Raw genomic sequence first — 26,332 nt, 5'->3', positions numbered from 1 at the left:
GGAAGAACTGGACACAGGGGTATTTGGGTTATAAAAGAGATGTTTTATACCTTGTTATTAACTTTCTGTACTTGGCGAAATGTTTAAAAACTGGCAAGGGAGACTTATGGGCAGAATGTCATTACAACTGCAAAGGTGGACCAAAATCAGCAAATGGCTCTTTGAAGACTGGTGACTAGGGATAAGGAATAGGAAAAAAATGTGTTTCACATCTGAGTGACAAGACCAAAGAATAGGACTCAGACTGCTAATTGGTTAAAAAATGTATACAAGCAAGCTGGCACTTGGTAACTGAAGCAGGTCATATGTTGATATTTGGCCTCTATATACAAAACAGATGTCTTTTTTCACAGGTCAGGCAGAGAGGAGAGACAACTGATTTAACAGCTAGGGATATGCAGAGAGAAAGAGAAAAAAAACTGGAGACAGTCCCATACACCATGTGTATTTCACAAATATATGTGTAAGAAAGGGAGGGATAATCCTCTCCATGGTTCTTTTCACAGGTGTTTATGCATTTGGCATTGGCAGTAATATTTTGTATCGACACAGCAGATGTGCAAACTAAAATTCTTTTACACTTACAGAAAAATAATTATCCTTTATGTTGGAGAGCAGCATTGATGGATGATTAGAGCTGCTGTAAGTCAGTTCCTCAGAACTTAGACTGTTGAAGCGGGTTGTTTCATACGGAGCTTACTGAGGAAACTGCCTAGTTTCCAAGTTGACTTTGAGGAATGATTGGGGTGACACACTGGCTTCATTTAACAGTGTTGGTTACTAAGTAAGAAGATTTCCAGCAAGTGTAAATTACAAAAGATCAGCAAAGATGTTATATGGTGCTCAGCTACCATACTCCTCTGAGAAGAAGGATAGTCCTGAAGTTAGGGGACTGCCCTAGGTTGTGGGAGATCTGGGTTCATTTCCATGCTCTGCCATGGACTTCCTTAGAGATCTACTGGTGAAAAGTGTTGCCTAAGAAACAGGCATTATTATCAGCTTGATATTGAAACCTGGACACAAGATAGATGATGGGTAAAATACAAGAGATTTTAACAGTGCAAAAGAGAGCTTCTATTTTCTCTTCTAGGGAGAAATCTGGAATGGCAATGTCACTAAAGAACAGTGGTCAACATTTCCTAACACTATTTGTGGTGCAATATTTTTCCTTTTAGAATAGGAATGTATTGAAGTGTCTCAGGCACCAGTGTATCCAACTCTTAGCTAAGAGGATGCTACTGGTGTAATTATCCCTATACTCTATCAAAAGCAGATCAATAAGGTTAAGTGTCTAAAGCCTTAAGTTAGACAAATCAGTTCAGGTGAACTCAAAGCTGAGATTAGGCCCACCTCTGAAAATGAGAACTCCTAGTAATATATGTGGATTTATCAGCCATGGGAGGGTTTTGGTTTAAATATTACTCTATTTTTTTTAAAAGGGTGTTTGCTGTAATAAGGATAAATCACAGGATCTAGTCCATGGTGCAGGAAAGTTAAAATGAGGTTATAAAGCTATTTTTTACAGAAACTCAGCCTGATCCTTACCTGGTCATAGTTCCATTGACGGAGCTATACTGATTCAAATCAGCTGAGGTTCTGTCTTTGTATAGTTAAACCATTCTTTGCAATTCTGACCGAATTCACTTCCATCTATGGAATTTTTTTATTGCCCTAACACTCACATTTGCCAACAATACTTACATTAATACCTTTTTAAAATAATCATTGAATTATTGTACCTAGATTTTCAGATAGATACTTGGGGCTGCATTCTCATCTGGTGTCAACTGGAATGCGTCCTTTGAAATCAACAGAGTTATGTCAATGGAGGATCTGACAAATAATATTTAATATATTTTGAAACTGAACAGAGTACACCAATAATATTTTTCAGCAATCTTACAATCTAGTTAGGCACGCCAATTGCCAAATATGTAAGAACAGTTGTGTAAATAAAGTACACTGGTTTCTGGTGTTGTTGATGCGCAGATGTACTGTTTTTTGTTGATTCATTTCTAGGATAAGCCATTTAAAAAAAAAACTTCTCTGCTTACATTCTACTTCCTGTGAAAGGAATTCAGAATTATCCAAGTGAAAGGAAAAAGCTATGCCTGTGTCTGATTGGATAACACCCAGTTTAACAGCTGTGTAGTGGTCATACTGGAAGTGTGTATCTTGTGGGAGGGGAGATTCTGTAATTCAGCATTTTAATTAACTGTCAATTCAATCTTTTGTACCTCTCAGAGCAGACTAAATACTGCACTTCTATTCATTTCCTATTAATTCTCTTGTATGGTGTTTGACGGTGCGTTTGTGAAAGAACCTATAGCACTGAACCAGTTTTTCTTTTAACTGGTAGATGTTATGCACACAGGAAGCAACTGTACTTTTTAACAGAAATCAAGGAGAAAATCAAGATATAATTTTATCTTTCTAAATCACCTTAAACAAAAGAATTCATTAAAGCATTTATTTCTCTCACAGACATATTTCTAATTTCACTCATAATCTAAACTGTTACTATATTAGGACAAATATTGATTTTTTTTGTCACGCTGTATACAGAACAAATCACACCTTCCAATGTACACACTTTTGGGAAACTACAGGCTTAGAAACATTTTAATCATAGAATATCAGGGTTGGAAGGGACCTCAGGAGGTCATCTAGCCCAACCCCCTGCTCAAAGCAGGACCAATCCCCAACTAAATCATCCCAGCCAGGGCTTTGTCAAGACTGACCTTAAAAACCTCTATGGAAGGAGGAGATTCCACCATCTCCCTAGGTAACCCATTCCAGTGCTTCACCACCCTCCTAGTGAAAATGTATTTTCCTAATATCCAACCTAAACCTCCCCCACTGCAACTTGAGACCATTACTCCTTATTCTGTCATCTGCTACCACTGAGAACAGTCTAGATCAGGGGTAGGCAACCTATGGCACGCGTGCCAAAGGCGGCACGTGAGCTGATTTTCAGTGGCACTCACACTGCCTGGGTCCTGGCCACCGGTCCGGGGGGACTCTGCATTTTAATTTAATTTTAAATGAAGCTTCTTAAACATTTTAAAAACCTTATTTACTTTACATACAACAATAGTTTAGTTATATATTATAGACTTATAGAAAGAGACCTTCTAAAAAGGTTAAAATGTATTACTGGCACACGAAACCTTAAATTAGAGTGAATAAATGAAGACTCAGCACACCACTTCTGAAAGGTTGCCGACCCCTGGTCTAGATTCATCCTTTTTGGAACCCCCTTTCAGGTAGTTGAAGGCTGCTATCAAATCCCCCCTCATTCTTCTCTTCTGCAGACTAAATAATCCCAGTTCCCTCAACCTCTCCTCATAAATCATATGCTCCTGCCCCTTAATCATTTTTGTTGCCCTCCGCTGGACTCTTCAAATTTTTCCACATCCTTCTTGCAGTGTGGGACCCAAAACTGGACACAGTACTCCAGATGAGGCCTCACCAATGCCGAATAGAGGGGAATGATCACGTCCCTCGATCTGCAGATTCCACATTTCTGAAAGTTCTTATAAACTACAAACCTTAATCTGTGACAGCTGTGAAGGGTAGAAATAAAAATAGAAGCAAACAGGATGCTCCAGGGTTCTCAAATACTATACTGAAAAATAAATCAGGCTTACTGGAACTTGCTGGAGGAAAAGGAAAGTGTGGGACAAGGAGTGAATGATAGGCTGTTAAATGCAATACAACCTTTGGATTTGGAAAGAGATGGAAAGCTTATGAAACAGAGAGACAGAAAAAGGCTTTTCTAGGTAACAGGGGATGCTAAGAAAGAAACTCTTGCATCCTCAGTTGCAATAGTGTAGTGGGCAGAAAAAGCCAATGCTAAATGATCAGAGAGGGGATTGCACAGAGTTCAGGCCCATGGGAAGATTTAAAAATAGGGAGAGCCACATGGAATGGGGTCCTGAGATGAATGGTGAGACCATGGAGTTAAATGAGGACTCTGCATGTGTGGAAAAAGTGGGCAGCAGCAGTTTGCACATACTGGAGTCCAGACAGCTGGGATTTGGGAGGGTCTAACAGAGTTACAATGGTCAAGGGAGGAGAAGGTGAATATTTCAGGAAAGAGGAAGTTGTTACAGTGGTGTATATGGTCAGGGATGCAGAGGTGCAAATGGGAACCTAAAAGCATAGGAGATCTAGAGGAGGCAAGAGAGTTCTTGCTGAAGGTTCAGTGGGGGCAAATGCTAGTTCTGAGTTGAGGCGGGAGATTGATATGGAGTTGTGTTTGAGGATATTTCATATATTAATAGATTTTATGGCTAGAAAGGACCATTATAATAAGCTCTTCTGAATATCTGCATAACTCAGGCTATGGATTTCATCATGACTCTTGCTTCAAGCCCAGTCACTTGTGGTTGAACTAGGGGATATCTTTTCGCATTTTCATCTTTGACATATTTGGATGATGAAATCTGAGATGAAACCACAAGTTTCTTGGTCAAGACAGGCACAGAGGATGGATGAGGCGAAGTCACTAATGGTACTAGAAGACAGATATCAAAACTTATATCCTATATATCAATTACATTTTTCAGAGAAATACTTCACAGAAAAGATTTCCCCCTCTTAAGGAAAATAATTAGTTGGTACCTCATCCAATAGAAAATATATTTGGTATTCCAAGCAACACCTGCTGCCATCACCACCATTGGATGTATTTCTTTTAATTTTATTTCTTTTGTTTGTCTAAGACAGCTTGGATTTAACCTGAGCATGAGCTGAGGTGGGCAGCATGAATTGACTTATTCTGCAGACTGAAATACCCATTCTCAGGTCAGATCCTCCAACTGGTGTAAATCAACATTTCTCCATTGAATCAATAGAACTGATTTGTTTTATGCCAGTGGAGGATCTTACTCCTTGTATTTGCATAATCTTGTACAATTCCTACAGGGAACTATTGCAGTATTACACTGGTAACAGGTATTGCACAGAGCTTTTTCAGTAATGGAGTATCAATGCAGTGAATATTACACAAAGTGTTCTACTGGAGCATATAGTCTGGCATATCATTATTATGAAAATACTCTCGATAGGAATTAACTTGATTTGCTCAACATTTCTTACCCTTTCTCCACTCCCATGAAATGGGGTCTCAGCTTAACAGTCTGACTCTTGGACTGAAGCTATAGAGACTGATGTTTAGCTCTGGAGGGCCTCGGTTCAACCCCTGGCATGCAGGCGACAGTAGGAGGCCATTTTGTTGGAGTCCATTTTGATCTGAATTGCCGTGGGCCTCAGCAGTTCAGGATGAACTACCTCTGTCCAGAGTCACTATGTAACCTACGGGTCAGTGCGTGTAATGTAGCCTCCTTTGTACCCAAACCATGAGTGATATGGGTCCGTTAGAGCTTGAGAGCCTGACTCTTTAGCTCAAACTGTAGAGATTCTCATATTTAGCTCTGATATTGCCCAAGATGGCAGCTGTCACATAAACACTTTGATAAATGGAATGAAAGACTGACTAGGAACTCTGTAACTTATGTAACTCTGTACGCTTCTCTGAAATACTACACTGCAGCCTTCCAACAGCAATATTTTTTTTCTGGTAAATCACAATAGCCCACTATATATCTGCCAGAATAACAGGTCACCAGGGAGATTATTTTTCCCTTTCTCCAATGGTTAAAAAACACAGTTGTCACAAAAATCAGGGCTTCTAGCTCCTTCTACAATATCACTACGTCTTGCACTTCAAGGGAATAGCTAATAGAAAAGTAACTGTTCTCCCACGTTCTCACATTTTTAAAGGTAAGGTGGGAAAAAGAACACAGGACTTGACGTCACAGAGAGACAATCTGCTACATTTGCTATGCAAAAGTCAGGGCAATGCAAGAAAGCTGGAAAAAGAGAGTAGCTCTTGTGTATACATTAGCACAAACCAACACACCCTTTTGATGCTATTACACCACTTTAAAGAATAGGAAGCAAAGTAGTGCACAGATATCATTCACAGGTGGAGGGAAGTTCCAAACAAGGAAGGATGTCTGCAGTTCAGAAAAGGTGGACTTTATATGACATCCAGATTTTAGCAGACAAGTGCTGATTTTATGTTATATGTCTCTATGTAAATGTATAGGTGTTACCACTATTACCCACAGTTGCTAACATTGGCTGCCAATTTGAGTACGGTATTTTTGTTGGTAAGGTTGGCAATTAACCCAAATTGTTAGAGATTAGTTACCAGGGGACATGTGAAGTTTGAATTACAAGTAACTACGTGTCCAGGATACATAACATTCTGCCCCAGCAATTATTCTGAGCTGCAGATTAAGTTTATAAAATAACCCTTCAGAGAAGATTAAATCACTCACAAAATTAGCAATTGTGAATGAGTACTTATATTAGGAAACAACAAGCTTTTGTTTTAAACACAAATATAACAATTTACAATAACTTCCCCACCTGCAGATCTGATTTCTTAGGAGCAACCCATTAAAATGAAGGAATAATTTGCTTTTCACAGATTATTACATTTAATAAACAAATATTACCTTAGTCATGATTTTTAAACAATCTGACATCAGTATATTGCCCGCCTGCCACTTGATTTCATTAACCTAAATCAAATGATTTCATAAACAAGCAGTCACATTTCTTAGCTGTTAAGAACTCTTACAGGGTTACAGAAATGGACTCTAGTTGTTTAGTGCCTGGTTCAGAGATGTCTTCCAACAGATATGCAGGAGTGGGGAGTGTACCAAAAACCTCTCTGCCCCCTTACCCAAACTGTGCCTCCACTTCTATGCTCCTAGGAAACTGCTCTACTGCTGGTGAATATATCATGCTGCAATTAATTATTCTCCTACCAAAGTTTCCCCCATACATAACTGCCTAGCTTATCCAGCTCCTATGGTCCCTCTGGACCACAAACTCCAAAATGCCTTGGTTCTCAGCTATACTGGGAACAGGGCCAGAGCTGGACTTGAATCTCTCTTAAAGGGCCAGCTCACCCAGCAACTACCCCCAATAGATTTAGCTATACACTACAGCTAACACTACACAAAAGTTTCCTTCACATCACCTCTCTTTGGTGCCACACTGCCACTCAGCACACTTAGATCTACAAATTCACAATTAATGCTGTGCTTGCCATTCAAAATGGAAGTGGCGTTGGAAGAAAATGTAGGTCCTTTGCCACAAAGGGACTTCCTGCAGTGTCCAGGTGTGAATTAATATTAAAGGCCACAAAGGTAGCACTACAAAAGAGGGATTTTCAGCTTTTATTTATAACCAAAAGACCCCTTGCTAACTCTCCTTTCATTTGCAAAATAATAGAGCCCTCAAACATTCATTGTATTTGGGGAACAGAAGCAGCTGTTGGTGCCATTAACTATAAGTACTAATGCAGAGGCAAAAGTAGCATCTGTAGTACTGTGGTCACTGCTCAGTCACTTTAAACGTATCTAAGCATGGAAATCTTTTTTTAAAGTGGAACAGAGCAAACAAAAAATATTTGCGTAGATACATATGAAAATATGAATCAACCATAATTACTGAAGGGCATGACTTAAATATACCTCTGTTCCTCTGTTTGAGCAAATTGAAATGATCCACATTAATTCTTGCTGTAAGTCCAAACAAGTCATTGGAATTACTCCAGGGGTGAATTTGGCTAACACAGTGTGTGTAAGATACATCAAGGTGAAGTACATAAAACTAGGAAGTTTTGAGTTTAAATGCTCATGCTTTTCTAGGCACTCTTGTTGATTTAAAAAATTGCCTGCATTGTACCTTATAACAACTTTGAACATTTATCCATAAATAGATAATGCTTCCCAAGAGACAAGTGAATTTTTCTAAATAAAAATGCATTTAGAAACATATAGTCACAAGTATTTATTTTACATTCAGCATTAACTTGGCACTATGTCTAGTTCTTGGCAGTCTCTACTATGCTCGCCTTTGTCTTCTACCACTCTGTGCTCCAGTATTGAAGCCAACACCTGTGGCCACATAAAAGACTATGTACAGCAGCTGCAGGACTCAGATGTCCACAATGAAATACATTTCTAAAGCAGACATATTTGGATGTGTGGCTGGCTTCCTTGTTTGACTCTTTTCAAGTCCTCTTTGGACGTCTGCAGTGCTGGGTGTTGTATCTATCAACTGCCTGACCTAAGCTTAGTGATAGCCTAGAATAGCCTCAAACATAGAAGAGAAGCTCATAATTACACTGGTCTAACTCTAGAGTCACTTCATTGAAGCCAACCGTGTTATTTCAGATTTACACTGGTTTATACAATGGAATTAGTTCAGATGTACTCCAGTGTAAAAAAGAGCAGAATCTGGCCCAAAGATTATTAAACAAGCTGCAGCTGGTATCCAGTCAATAAATCACAGCACGAATTCTCCTGTAGTATTTCCTGCTTTGTAGAGAATTTATTTTGTACATTGAAAACACATATCTTTCTCACATTGATCTAGATATCCCAGCTCCTTATTTAGGATCAAAGGATGGTAAAATACCTCTCTCACTGCATATAGGATGTAGCAAACAGGATGCAGAAATAACATTAGACATACTGGGTCAGGGATACAAGAAAGCTACAGTCAATTCTTCTGTTTTTCAAGTAAATGATTTTCTTACTGTATTTTAGCTACTTTTTTGAACTACAGTAAACAGTTACAATTGACAAATTTCTATTTTTAAACAGATGTGGTAGATATGGAGGTAGCAACTCACTTATACGTACGTGCCAGATTCATTAAAACTAAATGTTCTGAAGTTATTAGAATTAATAATTTGAAATAGAAATGCTATTTATCTAAACTAGAGTAATGGAAAATATCAGCATCTCGAACCAATGATTATTCTCACTAGTTACATGGGTGCAGTCCCTTGAAGTCAGTGTAATTGAGAGCAGAATTTGGCTAATAGTCTCTGATGAATCTGACATGTTGTCCCTGGCAGATCCTTAACACAAACAAAGTGTCCTTGATGGAGTTGGATCCATAAATTCTGAGGTGCGCTTTTTAGATTTTAGCTTCTAATCCCTCAGGAAAACTTGGCGAGGTTTAAGGATCTTCCAGGGACAATGTATCAGATTCAAATCCTACCATTAGATCCGCCAAATGGATCTTAGATCAATGACTTACAAGGATTTCAGAGTCTGAAAGAAATACATCAGCAAAACAATTTGGTGTCATTTATTTTACACATGGGGATTGAGCAGAAGGGGAGGGTATTCTGTTCAATATGTCTAAGAGGATATTATTGAACGCAAGTTATTTATGCAACCGGTGTGGGTGTATTTCTGGACATTGTGGTACATGATGTATGTGGCAGTGGACTGAAAGACCACAGGTGATACATTTGTTTGTCCATCTGTAACATGCCACTCCTTTTGAACTCACATGCTCTCCTTCAATCTTGCCCCTTCAGGTTATCTTTCAGAGCTTTTTCTACTCCCCCAAGGTGTGTCCCACTTCTTCACAGCTCTGTCTTCCCTCTCCCTCCCCTCGGAAGATGTGCTCCTCCTATTGACATTAATTCCTAAGGAGGCAATCTTAGCGTAATATCTATATAAACACTTATAAGAGTCTGAGGTAACCTGCAGCTGCCATTTAAAGCCACAGTTCAGACCATAGTGGAGTGAAGAGGGGCTACAGTAAAACAATACTCCATCTCCCATGTGGAATTTTGGCTGACAGGCTGACTAACATCCTACATGGACAATTCCGCTTCTCAGAGAGAAAATAAAGTGCACTCAGTGCCCTGTCAAATCTTCCAGCTGGCACAGTAGAGGAGTGGGGTTATGGTCACACATCCTGAACCACTTCTGTGCTGCACAATTACTCTGTGGCTTGTCCCTATGCAATGCACAATTGTGGGTGGGGGGGAAGATACTTGTGCAGTCTCTTCCTCCCTTCCCTCTCCCCAAATTCATGTAACTATGCAGGCCTCAGTGTTCATGAAAGCTTCCTCACATCGGGCCTTAGTATGGGGTTGGAGGAGTCCCAGACAAAATTCACTGCTGCATAAGCAGAAATATCACTGCTGAAGTCAATGGAACAGCACCCCTTTAGCCATTAGGGAGTATAGCTTCCAATCCGTATGATGTGAGAAAGTCATTTAGTTTTCATATTCATTCATTCATTGGTTTCCCTGCTGAGATTACTATGAAACATGTCAACAGAGGAGGGTTTGAACTGACTGGACCAGGAACAGGACTGAAACCTCTAACTTATTTCAAATATGTCAAAAAGAGCCAGATGATGGTAATGCTGAGTCTCTGTGATTTGGGCTGGATTTGAACTGGCTCACTACATATCAAGCCTCATCCTAAGCAAAGAAGACACTTACTCAATGAGGAGGGAAAGACAATAACAGAAAACACAGAAAGTGTTAAATGCTTTTTTTGTTTCATTTTTCACCAAAAAGGTTAGCAGTGATCAGACGACTAACATCAGTTTAAATGGGGTAGAATGTGAAGCTAAAATAGGGAAAGAACATGTCAAGAATTACTTACACAAGTTAGATGTCTTCAAGTCAGCAGGACCTGACAAAATACATCTTAGAATACTTAAGGAACTGGCTGAAGAGATCCCTGAGCCATTAGCAATTGTCTTTGAGAACTCCTGGAGGACAGGAGAGATCTCAGAGAAAAAGAACAAATATAGTGTCTATTTATAAACAGGGGAATAAGGACAACCCAGGGAATTATAGACCAGTCAGCTTAACTTTGGTACCCAGAAAGATAGTGGTACAAGTAATCAAACAATCGATTTGCAAGCACATAGAAGATAATGTGACAAGTAACAGTTAACATGGATTTGTCAAGAACAAATCATGTCAAAACAACCTAATATCTTTCTTTGACACGGTAACATGTCTTGGGGATGGGGGGAAGCAGTAGTATCTCAACTTTAGTAACGTTTTTGATACTGTCTCACACAACCTTTTCATTAGCAAACAAGGAAAATAGAGCCTACTATAAGGTGGGTGCACAACTGGTTGGAAAACTCAAAGAGTAGTTATCAGCAGTTCATAGTCAAGCTGACAAGGTGTATCAAGTGGGATCCCACAGGATCCATCCTGGGTCCAGTTCTATTTAATATAATCCTAAATTATTTGGACAAAGGCATAGAGAGCACATGCATAACGTTTGTGGATGATACCAAGCTGAGAGGGGTTGCTCGTGTTTTGGAGGACAGAATTAGAATTCAAAATTACCTTGAATAACTTGAGACATGGTGTAATTCAATAAGGACAAATGCAAAGTACTGCACTTTGAAAGGAATAATCAGTTGCACAAATACAAAATGGGAAATGATTGCCTAGGAAGGAGTACTGAAGCAAAGGATCTCGGTGTTATCACAGATCACAGACTGTAATACAATACAACAATGTAATACTGTTGCAGAAAAACCCAACATTATTCTGGGATGTATTAGCAGGAGTCAACATGTCAGCAAGACATGAGAAGTAACTCTTCCACTCTACTCAGCATGGATAAGCCTCAACTGGAGAACTGTGTCCAGTTCTGGGCATCACACTTCGGAAGATAAACTGGAAAAATCCAGAGCAGAGCTACAAAAATGATTAAAGGTCTAGAAAGCATGACCAACATGGAAAGATTGAAAAAATTAGGTTTGTTTTCTATAGAGAAAGGAAGACTGAGTGAGGATATGATAACAGGCTTCATTTACGTAAAAGGTTGTTATAAACAGGGTGATCAATTGTTCTCCTTGTCCACCGAGGACAGGACAAGAAGTAATGGGTTTAAATTGCAGCAAAGGAGATTTAGGTTAGACAATAGAAAAAATTTTGCCAAACTGTAAGGGTAGTTAAGCACTGGAATAAATTGTGTAGGGAAGATGTGGAATATCCTTCACTGGAGGTTTTTAAGAACAGGTTAGACAAACATCTGTCATGGATGGTCTAGATAACATTTAGTCCTGCCTCAGTGCAGGGGACTGGACTAGATGACCTATTGAGGTGCCTTCCAATCTAAATTTCTATGATTCTATGTACATTCACAATTAATCAATTTATCTGAACAGGCGGCTTTATTAAAATTCAAGACGTTTTCAGATAGCTAATAGTAAACAGAGCTGAAAATGTCAAAAATGTCTTCAACTGTGTTCCACCTCCACCTAACATGAGAAAGTCAAGAGTAAAGAGCAGGAAAGGTGGAATTTACTTTATTTACTTTTTACACAATTTCAACAATTCTCTTATACTTATTTTGGCCTGAAATATTCATGTTACACTGTCCAAAAGAAAATAAGCTGTGGAAAATAACTGTGAGGCCACAGCCCTGAAGCATGTCAGGGTCATTGAGATTAAGGCCAGAAAGGCCCATTAGCTCATCTAATCTGCCTGCCTGTATATAACAGGCCACCAACATCCACACACTAAACCCAGCAATGGAAATGAGACCAAAATAAAAGAGACATACAGGAGACTAGACTATTATGTGCCACAGGCAGATAACAGGAGGGACAGAGGTACCCAGTGCTTCAGGCTCCTTCAGTGGCAGGGAAATGTTTAAATGACATATACACACATAATCCTGGCAAGAGACCTATGTGCTTAATTTGAAGCATGTGAATACTCCCAATGAAGTCATCTGTACTACTCATACATCTAAAGATAAACCTATGCTAAAGTGCTTGGCTAGATCACAGCAAGAGTATATAGCGCCTTGCAGGTTAGAACCTATAGAAATAGCGACCATCTACCCTCTGGTATGTTTGGCAGTTCCCACTTCTTTCAGTGGAGTTCAATGTGCACATCTGAGAGACGAATATGGCCCTTAGTTCTTCAAAAACCATTCATCAATGGTATGGCCTCATCTGGAATACCATGTGTGCAGTAATCGCCACCCCATCTCAAAAAGGACATGGCAGAATTCTGGGGGTGGAGAGAGGGGAGTGTCAGACAAGGATGATGAGAATGATTAGGGACAAGGAACAGCTACCATACAGAGAGAGACTGAAAAGACTGGGATTGTTTACCTTAGAAAGGAGAGGAATTAGAGGCGATGTGGTAAAAATATATGAAATAATGAATACAATATCCCGATTTTCCCAATCTCTATGATCTGAATCTCCACATTATCTGAATCCCCTCCTTGTCCCCCATGCTGGAGCCAAGAAAGAGATTCAGATAATGCAGAGGTTGAGACAACGGAACAGAGACCCATGGCTCCTGCAACAGCACAGGGAGGCCTCTGCAGCCCTGCTGTCATGTGAGAGAGTGAGTGGGGCCATGATGACAGAGCTGCTGCAGGGCTGGTGACACCCAGTCCCTGCAGATGCCAGGTGGGAATATGCTGTATATACAGAATATAGTGAGGAAACTTCCCTTATCCCTGTCTCATAACATAAGAACAAGGGGACATTCAATAAAATTGAAAGGTGGCAAATTCAAAACTGATTAAAGGAAATCTTTCTTTTTACATGTAATTAAACTGTGGAACTCATTGCCATAAGGTGTCATTGAGGTCAAGAATTCAGCAAGAGTCAAAGAGGGATTGGATGTTCATAGAGATAACACAAATACCCAGAGTTTTAATAATTAATGCTGACAAGAAGCATATTGGAAGGGAGATAAAACCTCAAATTTCAGGAGTTAAGGGAACTGCTAATTATCAGTGATTAGGATGAGACCTACATGGGGGGCAAATGCCTCCTGTGGGGTTTCTTCTGTCTTCCTCTGAAGCATCTAGTCCTGGCCTTTGTCAGAGACAGGTTTCTGGACTAAACGGACCATGGGAATGGACCATTCTGGAAATTGCCATGTACCTATTATTTCCTTATATATCAATACCTCCGGCTTCCTAATAATTTTTCTCATTCTTCTCTGAATTCCATCAAGAAAGTAGAATTTTTTGCTAGTAAAATAATAATAATAATAAAAATGATCTGGATACCTAACAGTATTCTAGGTATGGGCCCACTTGTGTTACATTAGGAAGAGTTGTGCTACTAAATATTCAGTCCAGAGGTACAATGCCTTTTTTGGCTGAAGTAATGCATTACAAGTTCACTAGATCTTTTAAAGCATTTCTATTCTCTATGTACTCTATGCTCCTACCAATGAGTAATGGTTTCAGATTATTTTTCTCCAGATATATCAATGTACATGTTTCCAGGTTGTTATTGACATCTCAGTATTTCTATTCTCTCTAGATGTCTTAATGCTGTTTATATCTGGCTTAACGGTTGGTTGCAACATCTCCCCATTTGCTGTGGTGTACTGATTTTCATTAAGATGATGTCTCCAAACTCATTCAGATTTTTAGTAAAGATGCTAAATAAGGCCAGACCTAGGACCACTCCTTACAGTCCAACTCACCCTAACTCAACAGATTGCCTGAGGGCACAATCTTATGTTTATTGTCCTTCAGCTCCATTTGACAGTGCTTTTATCCAAGCTAATGTGAATGAATTTTCTTAAATAAAATTTTGAGAGACACCATATTGGATGATTTACTAACACCTATATGTATTATTAACCAGAAGCTGTTGCTCCATAGTTAAAGTGAAGTCACTTTCCCATTATTAGACTGATTTTCAAACACCCAGTCCCAGGACAAAGGAGGAAAAGGGATGCTGGGCTATGCACAGACGAACAAAGTCTCTTTTCCATGCTGTATACATTTTGCACGACTATAATAAAAACAATGTCTGCAAATAAAAATTTAGGGGATCCAGCCTGATTCCCACTGCCATACAGCCCTTCAGAGCTCTAGCCTCTTCCAAATTACACCACCCACCTACATTTAATTCTCTATGCTTAAAGGGATGGAGCCAAATTATGCTCTCTGTTACACCATTATAAGCCTCATAACTCCATTTACTTTAGTGGTGTTTCTCCAGATTGACATCATTGAAACTGAGAGCAGAATTCATCTCTGTCTCTTTAGGTTTACTCATTCTTTGTCATATCTTGGCTCTGCATCATTATCTCAATGAAGCTTGTCTTCTGTTATGAAATGATGGTGAAAATAATTTGGTAACAATATGGTTTTCTGAATTTTCTTATGGGAAATATGCCATCTTTAAGAGCCATCTTCTCTACAGCTGACCAAAACATCTACAAATGAAAAGATTCATTTTCTTTTTTTCCTACATTAAACAGCAGCAACAACAAAAAACAAATCTGCTGTTCTAATGTTTAAAGATTCTCCAGAGCCATATCCCCACCCTGCCAGCAGACAAATATGTCATCTCTATATCAAAAATATACTGGTGATTTCAAAGTTGCTGAGCTCAGTGCCTTAAGAATAATTTGCTAAGCATATTGTTATAAATGATGTTCTCAAACTGACCTTGGTGTGACACTGCGTGCTTGAGAATGGTGTCTATCTAATTAAGTATGTGAAGTAAAGATTAAATGGGTGAATGCAGGTTGTGGACTTTTGCCTCAATAATGTCGTTGGTTTATTGAATGGAACATTGTTGCACTTTTCTGCTATTGTTTTCTTGGTCTGATTCTTTATTACTGCTCCTGGATCACAGAACAGATTTTAATTTAGTAAGACTTACAATTTTAAACGACTCCATACTTACTACAGTAGTTCTCAGAACTTCATTTTTGAGATGCACAAAAGGGCAAAAAGCTTTATACCAGTGTAACGCCGACAGACCCCAGTTGTCAGCGGGCGGGATCAAACCTGAGACCTCTGGAGCTTAGTGCATGAGCCTCTACAGAATGAGCTAAAAGCCAACTGGCTCTGAGCTAAGGCTGTAGAGTAAACTCATTAATCTCTCTCTCTAAGTGGTCTTGATGCCACTAGCTGGGACAGAACACCACACCCAGGAGGTGTGTGGGTTACATACTTCCACGAGCTGAGGAAGCACGTCCGGATTCAGAGACTTCCCAGTTGAAATCCCGGACGAGCCCACACTTGTAATGCTGACAGACCCTGGTTGTCGGCAGGCGGGAGTGAACTGAGGACCTCTGGAGCTTAGTGCATGAGCCTCTACCGCATGAGCTAAAAAGCTAACTGCCTGTTAGCTAAGGCTGTAGAGCAGAGTCATTTTATCTCTCTCTCTAAGTGGTCTCAGTGCCACTAGATGGGACACAACACCACACCCAAGAGGTGTGTGGGTTACACCAGATCTATTCAGACCAAATAATAAATGATGGAAAAGCTTGAACCCACTTCTTGGTGTGTATTATTAATTTTGGCCCAACTACAGGTGTTTCAGGCAATACAGAACTAAGCTCAGAATTCACTAAAACATAGGGCTTGTCTATTTAGGTAAACTGACAGGCATTGCGGTAGTGGAATAATTATTTCTCTGTAGCTATGCTGGTCAATTTCCCCATGTAGACAAGCCCATAACACAAAAAGAAAAGTCCAGCCTCTCACATAGATGCCTAGTCACTATGGGCCAAATCCTGGCCCCACTCACAAAGCGGGGGCAGGGGGGAAGGGCTCTGCTAGCAGGATGAATGCCAGGATTGTGGACGATGACATTTTGCTTCCCCAAGCTGGCAGTAAGGCTTGAGGTACCAGTATACAGTAAGCATACTTACAATTATCTATCATTCTGGAAGATTCTAAGGTGCCCTGTGATATTCTCTAGCTGTGTATAAATAGGCACTTCTGCTAGAAATGGTACCATCTTTCAAAGCAATGTACAATTATAAGGAGATGTTACATTGTGGATGGGCTGTGATGGATTTTACAAGATACATGAAAAAGAAGAGGACATGATATGCTGCTCTGCACGCTCCAAGGTGTGTGCCCCCCAGTGTAGGGGCCCCTGTTACATCAACATTCCTCCTCTGTCCCATCACAGCGGGATACAGTCACCCTGTATGAACCCTCCACTACCTGGTCCTCCCCTATGGTGATACACAATGGGCCAGGCTCCAATTTCAGGTTCTACCAGTGTGAATCCAGAGGAACTCCAATGACTTAAATGGGATGACTGCAGATTTACGTTGTGGTCACTGAATTCAAAACTTGTTGCCAGATGAGTAGAGTTGGAGACAGAAAAGAAGCTTTAATTTTGAATTCTTTTTATCAGTCTGTGTATGTGGGACATTAATATAACTTAAAACTTTTTTGTCTTCTAAATTTAGAGCTACGGCTCAGTACAGTGTATTACATAATATACACATTTAGTGCTCAACACTTACAGATGGAGGAATTCTTCCTTTAGATGCAGAGCCACTCAAATGATTTCAGTTCAATGGACTTTATTTTATTTTCAAAATGCTTAACACACTATAAAGATGCACAGATGTCACAACAGTCAAACAAACCAAAGTGATGAGAAAGGTTTGCTACTTACCCCTGTCTGTGTCATAAAGGAAGACAAAACGGTTCCATTCATAATGATCCAGCAAACTTAGGAGAGCTCCCCGTAAAGATGGTCGCAGCTGCAGGACAAACTGGCTCTCACCCTCTGTGGGGAAACTTGGCGTGATGAGGGAGATGTGCAAGGCGCTGCAGAATGAGGTCAAGGTATGTACTGATCTCTTATCATACAGTCCAAAAATGGCAAAAACTCCTCTAGAGTACTGGGAGCAAACTGCAACAGAACAAAACACACTTCAACTAGTAACAAAACCTTTAAGCAAACACATTATATATATTATATATTTATAATTTTCCAGCATTTATATATGAAAATTCTTATTTATTTGGTCTTATCTATTTAAATCTAGGTAAGCAACCTCAATTTTTATATAGATTTGTTTTTGAAACAAAACAGCACCAAACCTTTTGGATGCACTTGATTATAAATGATAATTTATCTCTGGCTTTTTGTGCTAATTAAAACAGCATGTATGAATTAAATAAGAAATTAACATTTTGCATTCAAAGGAAAAGTCAATCTGCAGTATCTTATGTTGCGAATGATATGTTTGTTATTACGAACTACATGCCATTCTACCTATATTTTTCACTGATTTATATCAATTCTTTTGGCAACTCTGAGCATTTATTTTATTTTAAATGGAAAAGGAGGGTTGTGCTTTGCAGCAGTCTCTCTTTTTTCCCCCTTCATCATATCAATTTCACTGTTAGCAGAAGTTCATTGTAACCAAAAATGCAACTTGAACATTGTGAATTGAAACAATTTAAGACTTTTATTCTCCTTTTCCATAAATTGAGCCGTTCTCTACATTAGAGCTTCATCCTTACATATGCTGATTAGCAACTTACTCCATGAATGCTCCCATTGACTTGTTAGTTCACTTCTAGAAAAAGGTATTAACTCAGCATAAGTAAGGACATCAGACTCTTGCCCCAAATCATCTCTCTCTATGCTCTGCCAACCTCTGAACGATAAGACAAATGATGTTCAATGCATATTCTGATTTGCTGATAAGCCCTCTTAGGGCCCAAAGCCCAGCCCATTGAAGTCAACTGAAAGACTATCATTGACGTCAACAGACTTTGGATCAGGCCATTAATGATCCATGCACATGAAGAGACATGGCTGGTGAGATAAAGGCAACTGGGACACTGAGAGTTAGCTAGCTGAGTTTGCAAGTGAAGGAAAGCAGGAAGTTAGCGTTGTGTGTTGTTGTTCTTTCCTTTCCTTAATCTGCAGGTACTCAACAAGGGAGAACCCGCAAAGGAAGAAAAACAGTGTGTTGCCCTGCCACCACTGCTAATTCTTCCTCTGCCTGCACCTATAGCCCCCTCTGTTGGATGGAGGATGCTAGCTGACTACAGCAGTAGCAGAGAAGGAAGGAGAACTGGCTGCTGTGGAAGGAATAGAGTGGCTGTTCTGCAAGGAATAGAGTGGCTGCTAGCCACCTCAGGCAGTAGATAGTGCTCTGACCCCACCCAAATCCCCCATCTGTGTGGTCAAGAACAGATATGCTGTACTGGCAACCAGGACGTGAGGAGCAGATCTCAATGGCTGAGGAGAAGGAGCCAGCTGCACCCACGGCTGGGAGGCGCATAGCCACCTCACCTAACAGGAGAAGGTGTAGGGTGCTGGTGGTCGGGGACTCCTTCTGAGAGGGACAGAGACATCCATCTGCCAACCTGACATGATGTCCTGGGAGGCATAGTGCATGCCTAGAGCCAGCATCTAAAATATTAAGGAAAGGTTGCCCAGACTCATCCATCACTCTGACCACTACCCCATGCTTCTTCTCCATGTTGGCACTAATGGTACTGCCACATATGACCCTCAGTAGATCAGCAATTACTACAGGGCTCTGGGAACAAAGTTGAAGGATTCAGGAGTCCTGAATTCTGGTCCATCCTCCTGGTTGAGGGTAAAGACCCAGGCAGGGATATGTGCATCCTAGAGATGAATGCATGGCTGTGCAAGATGACAGGAGGATTTTGGTTTCCTTGACCACGGGATGTTGTTACAGGAAGGTGGTTTGCTGGGAAGAGATGGTGTCCACCTGAACAAGAAGGGGAAAAGGAACTTTGCGCATCAACTCACCAACCTAATGAGGAGGGCTTTAAGCTAGGTTCAAAGGGGGCAGGTGACAAACAGTGTATGCCTTCTACTTAGTGGGGAAGGAGAGATAATAACTAATGACATCAATAAGGCTGTGGTGTTTGATGCCTATTTTGCTTCGGTCTTCACTGAAAAGGATAATGCTGACCAGTTACTCAATACAATTAAATATTAACAAGGGGGAAGGAACACAAGCCAAAATAGGGAAAGAGCAGGTTAAAGAATATTTAGATAAGTTAAGTTGGCAGGGCCTGGTGAAATTCTTCCTAGGTTGCATAAGGAACTAGCTGAAGCAATCTTGAAACTTTAAGCAATTATCTTTGAGAACTTATGGATGATGTGTGAGGTCCCAGAGAACTGGAAAAGGGCAAACATATTTAAAAAAGGGGAACAAAGAGGGCTTGGGGAATTGTAGATCAGTCAGCCTAACTTTGATTCCTGGAAAGATACTGGAATAAATTATTAATCAATCATTTTGTAAGCACCTAGAGGATAATAAGGTTGGTTTTAAGGAATAGCCAGCATGGATTTGTTAAGAACAAATCATAATAAACCAACATAATTTTCTTCTTTGACAGGATTACTGGCCTACTGGATTGGAAGAAGCAGTAGATGTGATATATATTGATTTTTGTAAGGCTCTTGACAGAGTTTCACATAATATTCTCAAAAGCAAATGAGGTCTAGATGAAATTACTATAAGATGGGTGCACAACTGGTTGAAAAACCATACTCATAGAGTAGTTATCAATGGTTCTGTGTGAAACTGGGAGGGCATATCTAGTGAGATCCCATGGGGTCAGTGGTGGGTTGGATACTATTCAGTATTTTCATTAATGACTTGGATAATAGAGTGGATAGCATGCTCATAAAATTTGGAAATGACACCAAGCAGGGAGGAGTTGCAAGCACTTTGGAGGACAGGATTAAAATTCAAAACAATCATGACAAATTAAAGAACTGGTTTGAATTTAACAAGATGAAATTCAACAAACATAAGTGAAACTCTTTGAATTTAGGAAGGAAAAATCAAATGCACACCTACAAAATGGTCAACAAATTAGTTAGGTGGTAGTACTGTTGAAGAGGATCTGAGGATTACAGTACATCACAAATTGAATATGAGTCAGCAATGGGATGCAGTTGTGATAAAGGCTAATATCATTCTGGGTGTATTAACAGGAGTGTAATATGTAAAACATGAGCGGTAATTGTCCTGATCTACTCAGTACTTGTGAGGCCTCAGCTTGAGTATTGTGTCCAATTCTGGGTACCACACTTTAGGAAAGATGTGGACAAATTGGAGAGCAACAAAAATAATAAAAGGTTTAGAAAATCTGACCTATGAGGAAAGGTTAGCACACTGGACATGTTTAATCTTGAAAAAAGAAGACTGAGGGAGGACCTGACAACAGTCTTCAATATGTTAAGGGCTGTTATAAAGAAAATGCTGATCAATTGTTTTCCATGTCCACTGAACGTAGGACGAAGCAATGGGCTAAATTTGCAGCAAGGGAGATTTAGGTTAGATATTAAGAAAAACGTTCTAACTATAAGGGGAAATAAATTCTGGAATAGGTTTCCCAGGGAGGTTGTGGAATTCCCATCGTTGGAGGTTTTAAGAACATGCTGAACAAACAACTATCAATGATGGTGTTTACTTGGTCTACTAGGTTTACTTGGTCCTGCCTCAACACAGGGGGCTGGACTTGATGACCTTATGAGGTCCCTTCCAACCCTACATTTCTAGGATTCTATGAAAACAGTCTATGCAGCTACTTTCTCTGGATAATAGTTCTTCACTAGCAATTTATTACAGTCAAAGTGAATAATTTCCTACTCTTGCATTATAAGAAAAAACAACAACAATGTACTGTAACTTATACATAATCATTAACATTGTTATATATCCCAGAACCACAGAAGTTACAGAAGGGAACAGTCAATTAGACCATCAAGTCCATTTTTCTGTAGTATATACTCAGGTATTTTTCTGTGCTATATAAACAAACCTTTGTTTCTTACATGGACATTGAAAGATCAAATACTTATAATAGTATGCAGGAATTAGGTAGTAGCATTCTTGCGGCCTTCATTGTCTTCTATGTTTCAGAAGCCACCAGAACCCAGTGTGTGTGTGTGTATTTGAAATAATTTCCACAGCACTGAAAATATTTTTTTTCAGTGCTGTATAGTATTTGGCCTGATTCTCCTAGTGTACATGTGAAGTAGCTCCACTGAAAGAAATGGAGTGTAAAAAATAAAGTTTCACCAGTGAAAAACCCATGTAAACAGAAAGGAGAATTGCAAGCTCAGACAAATGTGTAAGTATAATGCCCAGCTCAGTGATCTCCCCCCACTACTCCCCTCCCCCGGTCTTAGTTGGGGTTTTTAGGTGCTAATGCAATACAAATAATAAAAATAAATAGATTTTTGCAAGCTAGCAGTTTATTCCATCACTGCTACAAACCTGATATATGGACTTTGCAATCACTTGTATGTATATGATTTCTTAACCATTTTAATGCTCTTTTTCTTTTCTTTTATTAATAAATCTTTAGATTTTAGTTACTAAAGGACTGACATCATAATGTTAATAGGTAAGATCTGAGTTATATATTGACCTGGCTAAATGGCTGATCCCTTGGGGTTGGAAGACCTCTATATCGGCTGAAACTGGTTTTCAGTAACCACTCATGGGATGGTTCACTAACTACACATGGGAGCATTAACTTGAAAAAAGGACATTCTTTGAAACAATATTTTTATAATTGTTTTGTCTTGATACGGCAGAGCTCCCTATTAAAATTTCTGAACACATTTGTGTTTATTTTTCATAGGATAGCCCTACATACATTTTCTCTTTTCTAACTTCTCTGTTTTCGTCATCATATTCCTTCACCCCGATTGAACGGATCCTTCTGGAACATGATTTCTGCTTCTGGTATCAGATATATGAACAATGAAGCTACAGAATATATGCTAAGTGGGCTAATTTCATCCCTGGTTTAAACTCCATTTGCCTCAAAGTTATACCACGTAAGAATTTGGCACATTACTTCAAAAATATGCTTGGCCTGTGGGCTGGTTTAGGATAACTAATCCTAAAATATATTGCTACAATCTAATATTTAACAAATAGCCACTATACTAAGACTGCTCTAATGAGGGACCTCCATCAATTAAATAGATATAAAATGGATAGGAACATAATAGAGAAAAATGGTGTCAGAGAAAATGGGTAGATGAAGCCCTTACATCTTCTTGAGGACTAATCTAATGTCTTATGAACTGCCTTGTGGATGAGAGTACCCTGGTCTGAAACGGCTCAAGAAGAAAGGTGAAATGGGTAAATTGGGGATGGAAGAAGGGAATTTAATGTTTTTAATTTATTTACAGGTTTACTAATTGTGTTTGGTAAAATGTATGCCTATCATAATCCTGAACATTTTGCTGTTATGCTGAATTCCTTCTCTCCACCCTTTGTCCTTGTCTTTTATATTATATATTCTCCAGGATAGGACATGCATCTTCCTCTGAACATGGAAAACTCTTTTTGGGTGCCACCTCAACTAAATACACAAATAATAATAATACAGTAAAACAATAATGATAATGATAAATGTGGGCAGGGAGAGGCTAAATGAAGATGCCTTTGCCAAAAAAGTAAATTGAATAACAAATATTTGACCTATCGAAGTTTCACCTCCTACAATGTAACTTCATTCAGTGGATAAGGTGTTGGGTTGGAAATCAGAGCTAGGTTCTATTCCCACCTCTGCCACTGACCTACTTTGTGACCAGAAGCAAGTCATTTCACATCTGTTTCATCTCCCACTCTCTGTCTGCCTTGTCTATTTAGATTATAAATAGTTTAGGGTAGGTTCAATTTTTTCCTATGTGTTTGTACGTGTTTAACAAACTGAGACATCTATCTCAGTTGGGAACTGTATTGCTACTGTAATATAATTTATTAATAAAATTTATTATTGTTATTAATAAATTAATAGTCTGTTAGTCTTTATCCACAAAAACAACAGGGAGTCCGGTGGCACCTTAAAGATTAACATATTTATTTGGGCATAAGCTTTCGTGGGTAAACAACCTACTTCTTCGTATGTTTTTTTAACATTAATGTAATATTTTGTGGACTATGCCTTATAATTCTATGGTGAAAGCCCTGATCCTACACCCACTTAAACATTAGAAGAAAAGAACGGCCATACTGGGTCAGATCAAAGGTCCATCTAGCCCAGTATCCTGTCTTCCGACAGTGGCCAATGCCAGGTGCCCCAGAGGGAATGAACAGAACAGGTAATCATCAAGTGATCCATCCCCTGTCACCCATTCCCAGTTTCTGGCAAACAGAGGCTAGGGACACCATTCCTTCCCATCCTGGCTAATAGCCATTGATGGAGCTATCCTCCATGAATTTATCTAGTTCTTTTTTGTAACATTTATTTAACTAGGCACGTCAATTGTCCCTGTCAGGTCAAGAGCACTATCCATGCACATTAAGTTAAACATATGCTTAAGTGTTACAGGAATGCATCCTTAGGAAGTGCTACTTAAAGATCAGTATATGGATTGACAACAGTTCTTTTCACCAATATGTTAGGCCTCAAAAATCCACATGAATATCTTTTACATTTAACCCAGAGCAATACACCTTATGCAACTATAACTTCACCCCATGAATGGCTTACCAGCTCATTTAAACATACTCTCTTAGAAACACTGAAACCCTCAGTTTAGTGTGCTAGATCATACGGTAATTTGGAAAGTTCAGTTTTATTTACATAAGTGCAGATGTGGGAACATATTGCAAAGCAAACAACAAATGTGTTACATATTTTAATTATTAAGTGTCCACAGCTAATTCTTGTGGATTATCTCTGAAAGACTATTTCTATTAAGACAATTCATGAAGTAGTTAAAACGTACAATGCATTAATTGTTTATTGAATAGAAACGGAAATTGAATTAGCTGCAAATTAGATTTTAACAGGAAAAAATTGTACAATCAATTTGAACATTGTAATATAGTATTTTGTCTAAATTATATAGACAATTTATTTAAAATTGTCTATACTGGGTGATATCTAGGAACAGGAAAGGAGGGGCCTTCCCACTTGTGCAGACACTGATGTGATCAGATGGCTGAAGCCCTGCTCATCTTTGGTAAGGGAGCAAAATCCATTCCCTCACTACAGAACAAACTGGAGAAAATTCTGAACATGATCCACAGTCCATTGAAATCAATGGGAATTTTTCCACTGAATTCAATGGGCTTTGGAACTGGCCTTCTGTTAAGCTCCTCTCAGACAGATGTCTCTCCCCTCCTACAGCTGCGTGTAGCAGGTTTTTTTTTGTGGTGAGGCAACAAGACACAAATGGCCATCACAAGTGCTGACAACTCACATTTTCAGCTGAAGAATTGAAAGCAAGTTAGATTTTCCGAAATTTCTGTGAAGAAAATTGCATCAACCTTAAAGCACTTTCCAACAGAAACATTTTGTATGTACAACTGCAAATAATTTTAATTCAAGGAGCTACTTTTACACAAGGAAACATTTTCCACTGAGTCTATTTTTAAAATTACTTGATAGAACGACTTTCTCTCTAAGATGTGCTTCAGCTCCTCTACTTGGTAGAGCCACTCTGCTCATGAAATTCACATTTGTTGAATGCTGAACAAATATTTTATTTTTTTCTTTGGTATTTTATAGTTCTGTCTGCAATAAATAACCCATTATCTTTGGGCCCTTGCATTGCAGTTCTGTGCTTACACCTTTCGCTCATGCTGCAAAAGCTTGTTCTGTTAGGGGATCTCCCATAGAGAGTCAAACATGCAACATATATCTGCCATATCCTGCATGACTAAAAACATATCTTACATGGTACAGAGGCTAATCTAATTTTTGAAAACTGACCAAAATATTAGATCATGGGGCCTCACCCTTAGGGCTTTTCTAATTCAATGGAGTTTGTAATGAAAGTTACAACAGAGGTGGACTCTTCTGTCCACACAGAGGCCTGGTCTACACTGGAGGAGGAGGGAAAGGGGGGAAATCGATCTAAGTTACGCAACTTCAGCTACGTGAATAACGTAGCTGAAGTCGACGTACTTAGTTCTACTCACCGCGGTGTCTTCACTGTGGTGAGTTGACTGCTGCCACTCCCCCGCCGACTCTGCCTGTGCCTCTCATGGCAGTGGAGTACAGGAGTCGACGGGAGAGTGCTTGGGGGTCGATTTATCGCATCCAGACTAGACACAATAAATCAACCCCCTCTGAGACATACCCAGAGCCCCAGTGAAGAAAATGGGACTCCTTCAGGGCTCAGGATCCACTTGCATCTTTTTATAACCTAAGAATGGCCACAATGGTTCAGACCAATGTTCCAGCTAGCCTAGTATCCTATCTTCTGACAGTGGCCATATGCTTCAGAGGGAATGAACAGAATAGGTCAATTATTGAATGATCCATCCACCGTTGTCCAGGCCTAGTTTCAGGCAGTTGGAGCTTTAGGAACACCCAGAACATCGGGTTGTATCTATGACCATCTTGGTTAATGATGGACCTATCTTCCATGAACTTCTCTGAGTCTTTTCTGAGCCTAGTTATACTTTTGGCCTTCACAGCATCCCATGGCAACAAGCTCCACAGATTGTGCTTTATGTGAAGAAGTACTTCCTTTTGTTTGTTTAAACCTGCTGCCTATTAATTTCATTAGGTGACCTCTGGTTCTTCTCTTTACCTCTTCACATAACACTTCCCTATTCGCTTTCTCACACCATCTCTGATTTTATAGACCTCTAACATATACCCTTTTAGTCATCTCTTTTCTAATCTGAACATCCCCAGTGTTTTTGTTCTGTCCTTGTATGGAAACT

The 26,332-nt window shown here is 39.4% G+C and overlaps 1 protein-coding gene across 4 annotated transcripts in view; it reads right to left on the bottom strand.

The window, feature by feature from the left end:
• Positions 1-26,332, bottom strand: part of GRIA4 (glutamate ionotropic receptor AMPA type subunit 4) — a 285,499-nt gene that overhangs the window by 169,243 nt on the left and 89,924 nt on the right. For all 4 annotated transcript variants that reach the window (XM_024206590.2, XM_024206586.2, XM_024206587.2 and 1 more), the window contains exon 3: positions 17,296-17,535. In XM_024206590.2, coding sequence (XP_024062358.1) covers positions 17,296-17,535 — 240 coding nt within the window. The remainder of the gene's footprint in view (positions 1-17,295; positions 17,536-26,332) is intronic.

The sequence above is a fragment of the Terrapene carolina genome, unplaced genomic scaffold (assembly GCF_002925995.2).
Source record: "Terrapene carolina triunguis isolate 2854851 unplaced genomic scaffold, T_m_triunguis-2.0 Scaffold138, whole genome shotgun sequence".
In the NCBI taxonomy this organism is placed as follows: domain Eukaryota; kingdom Metazoa; phylum Chordata; order Testudines; family Emydidae; genus Terrapene; species Terrapene triunguis.
The sequence above is the reverse complement of the archived record's forward strand: the minus strand, read 5'-3'. Positions and strand labels throughout refer to the sequence as shown.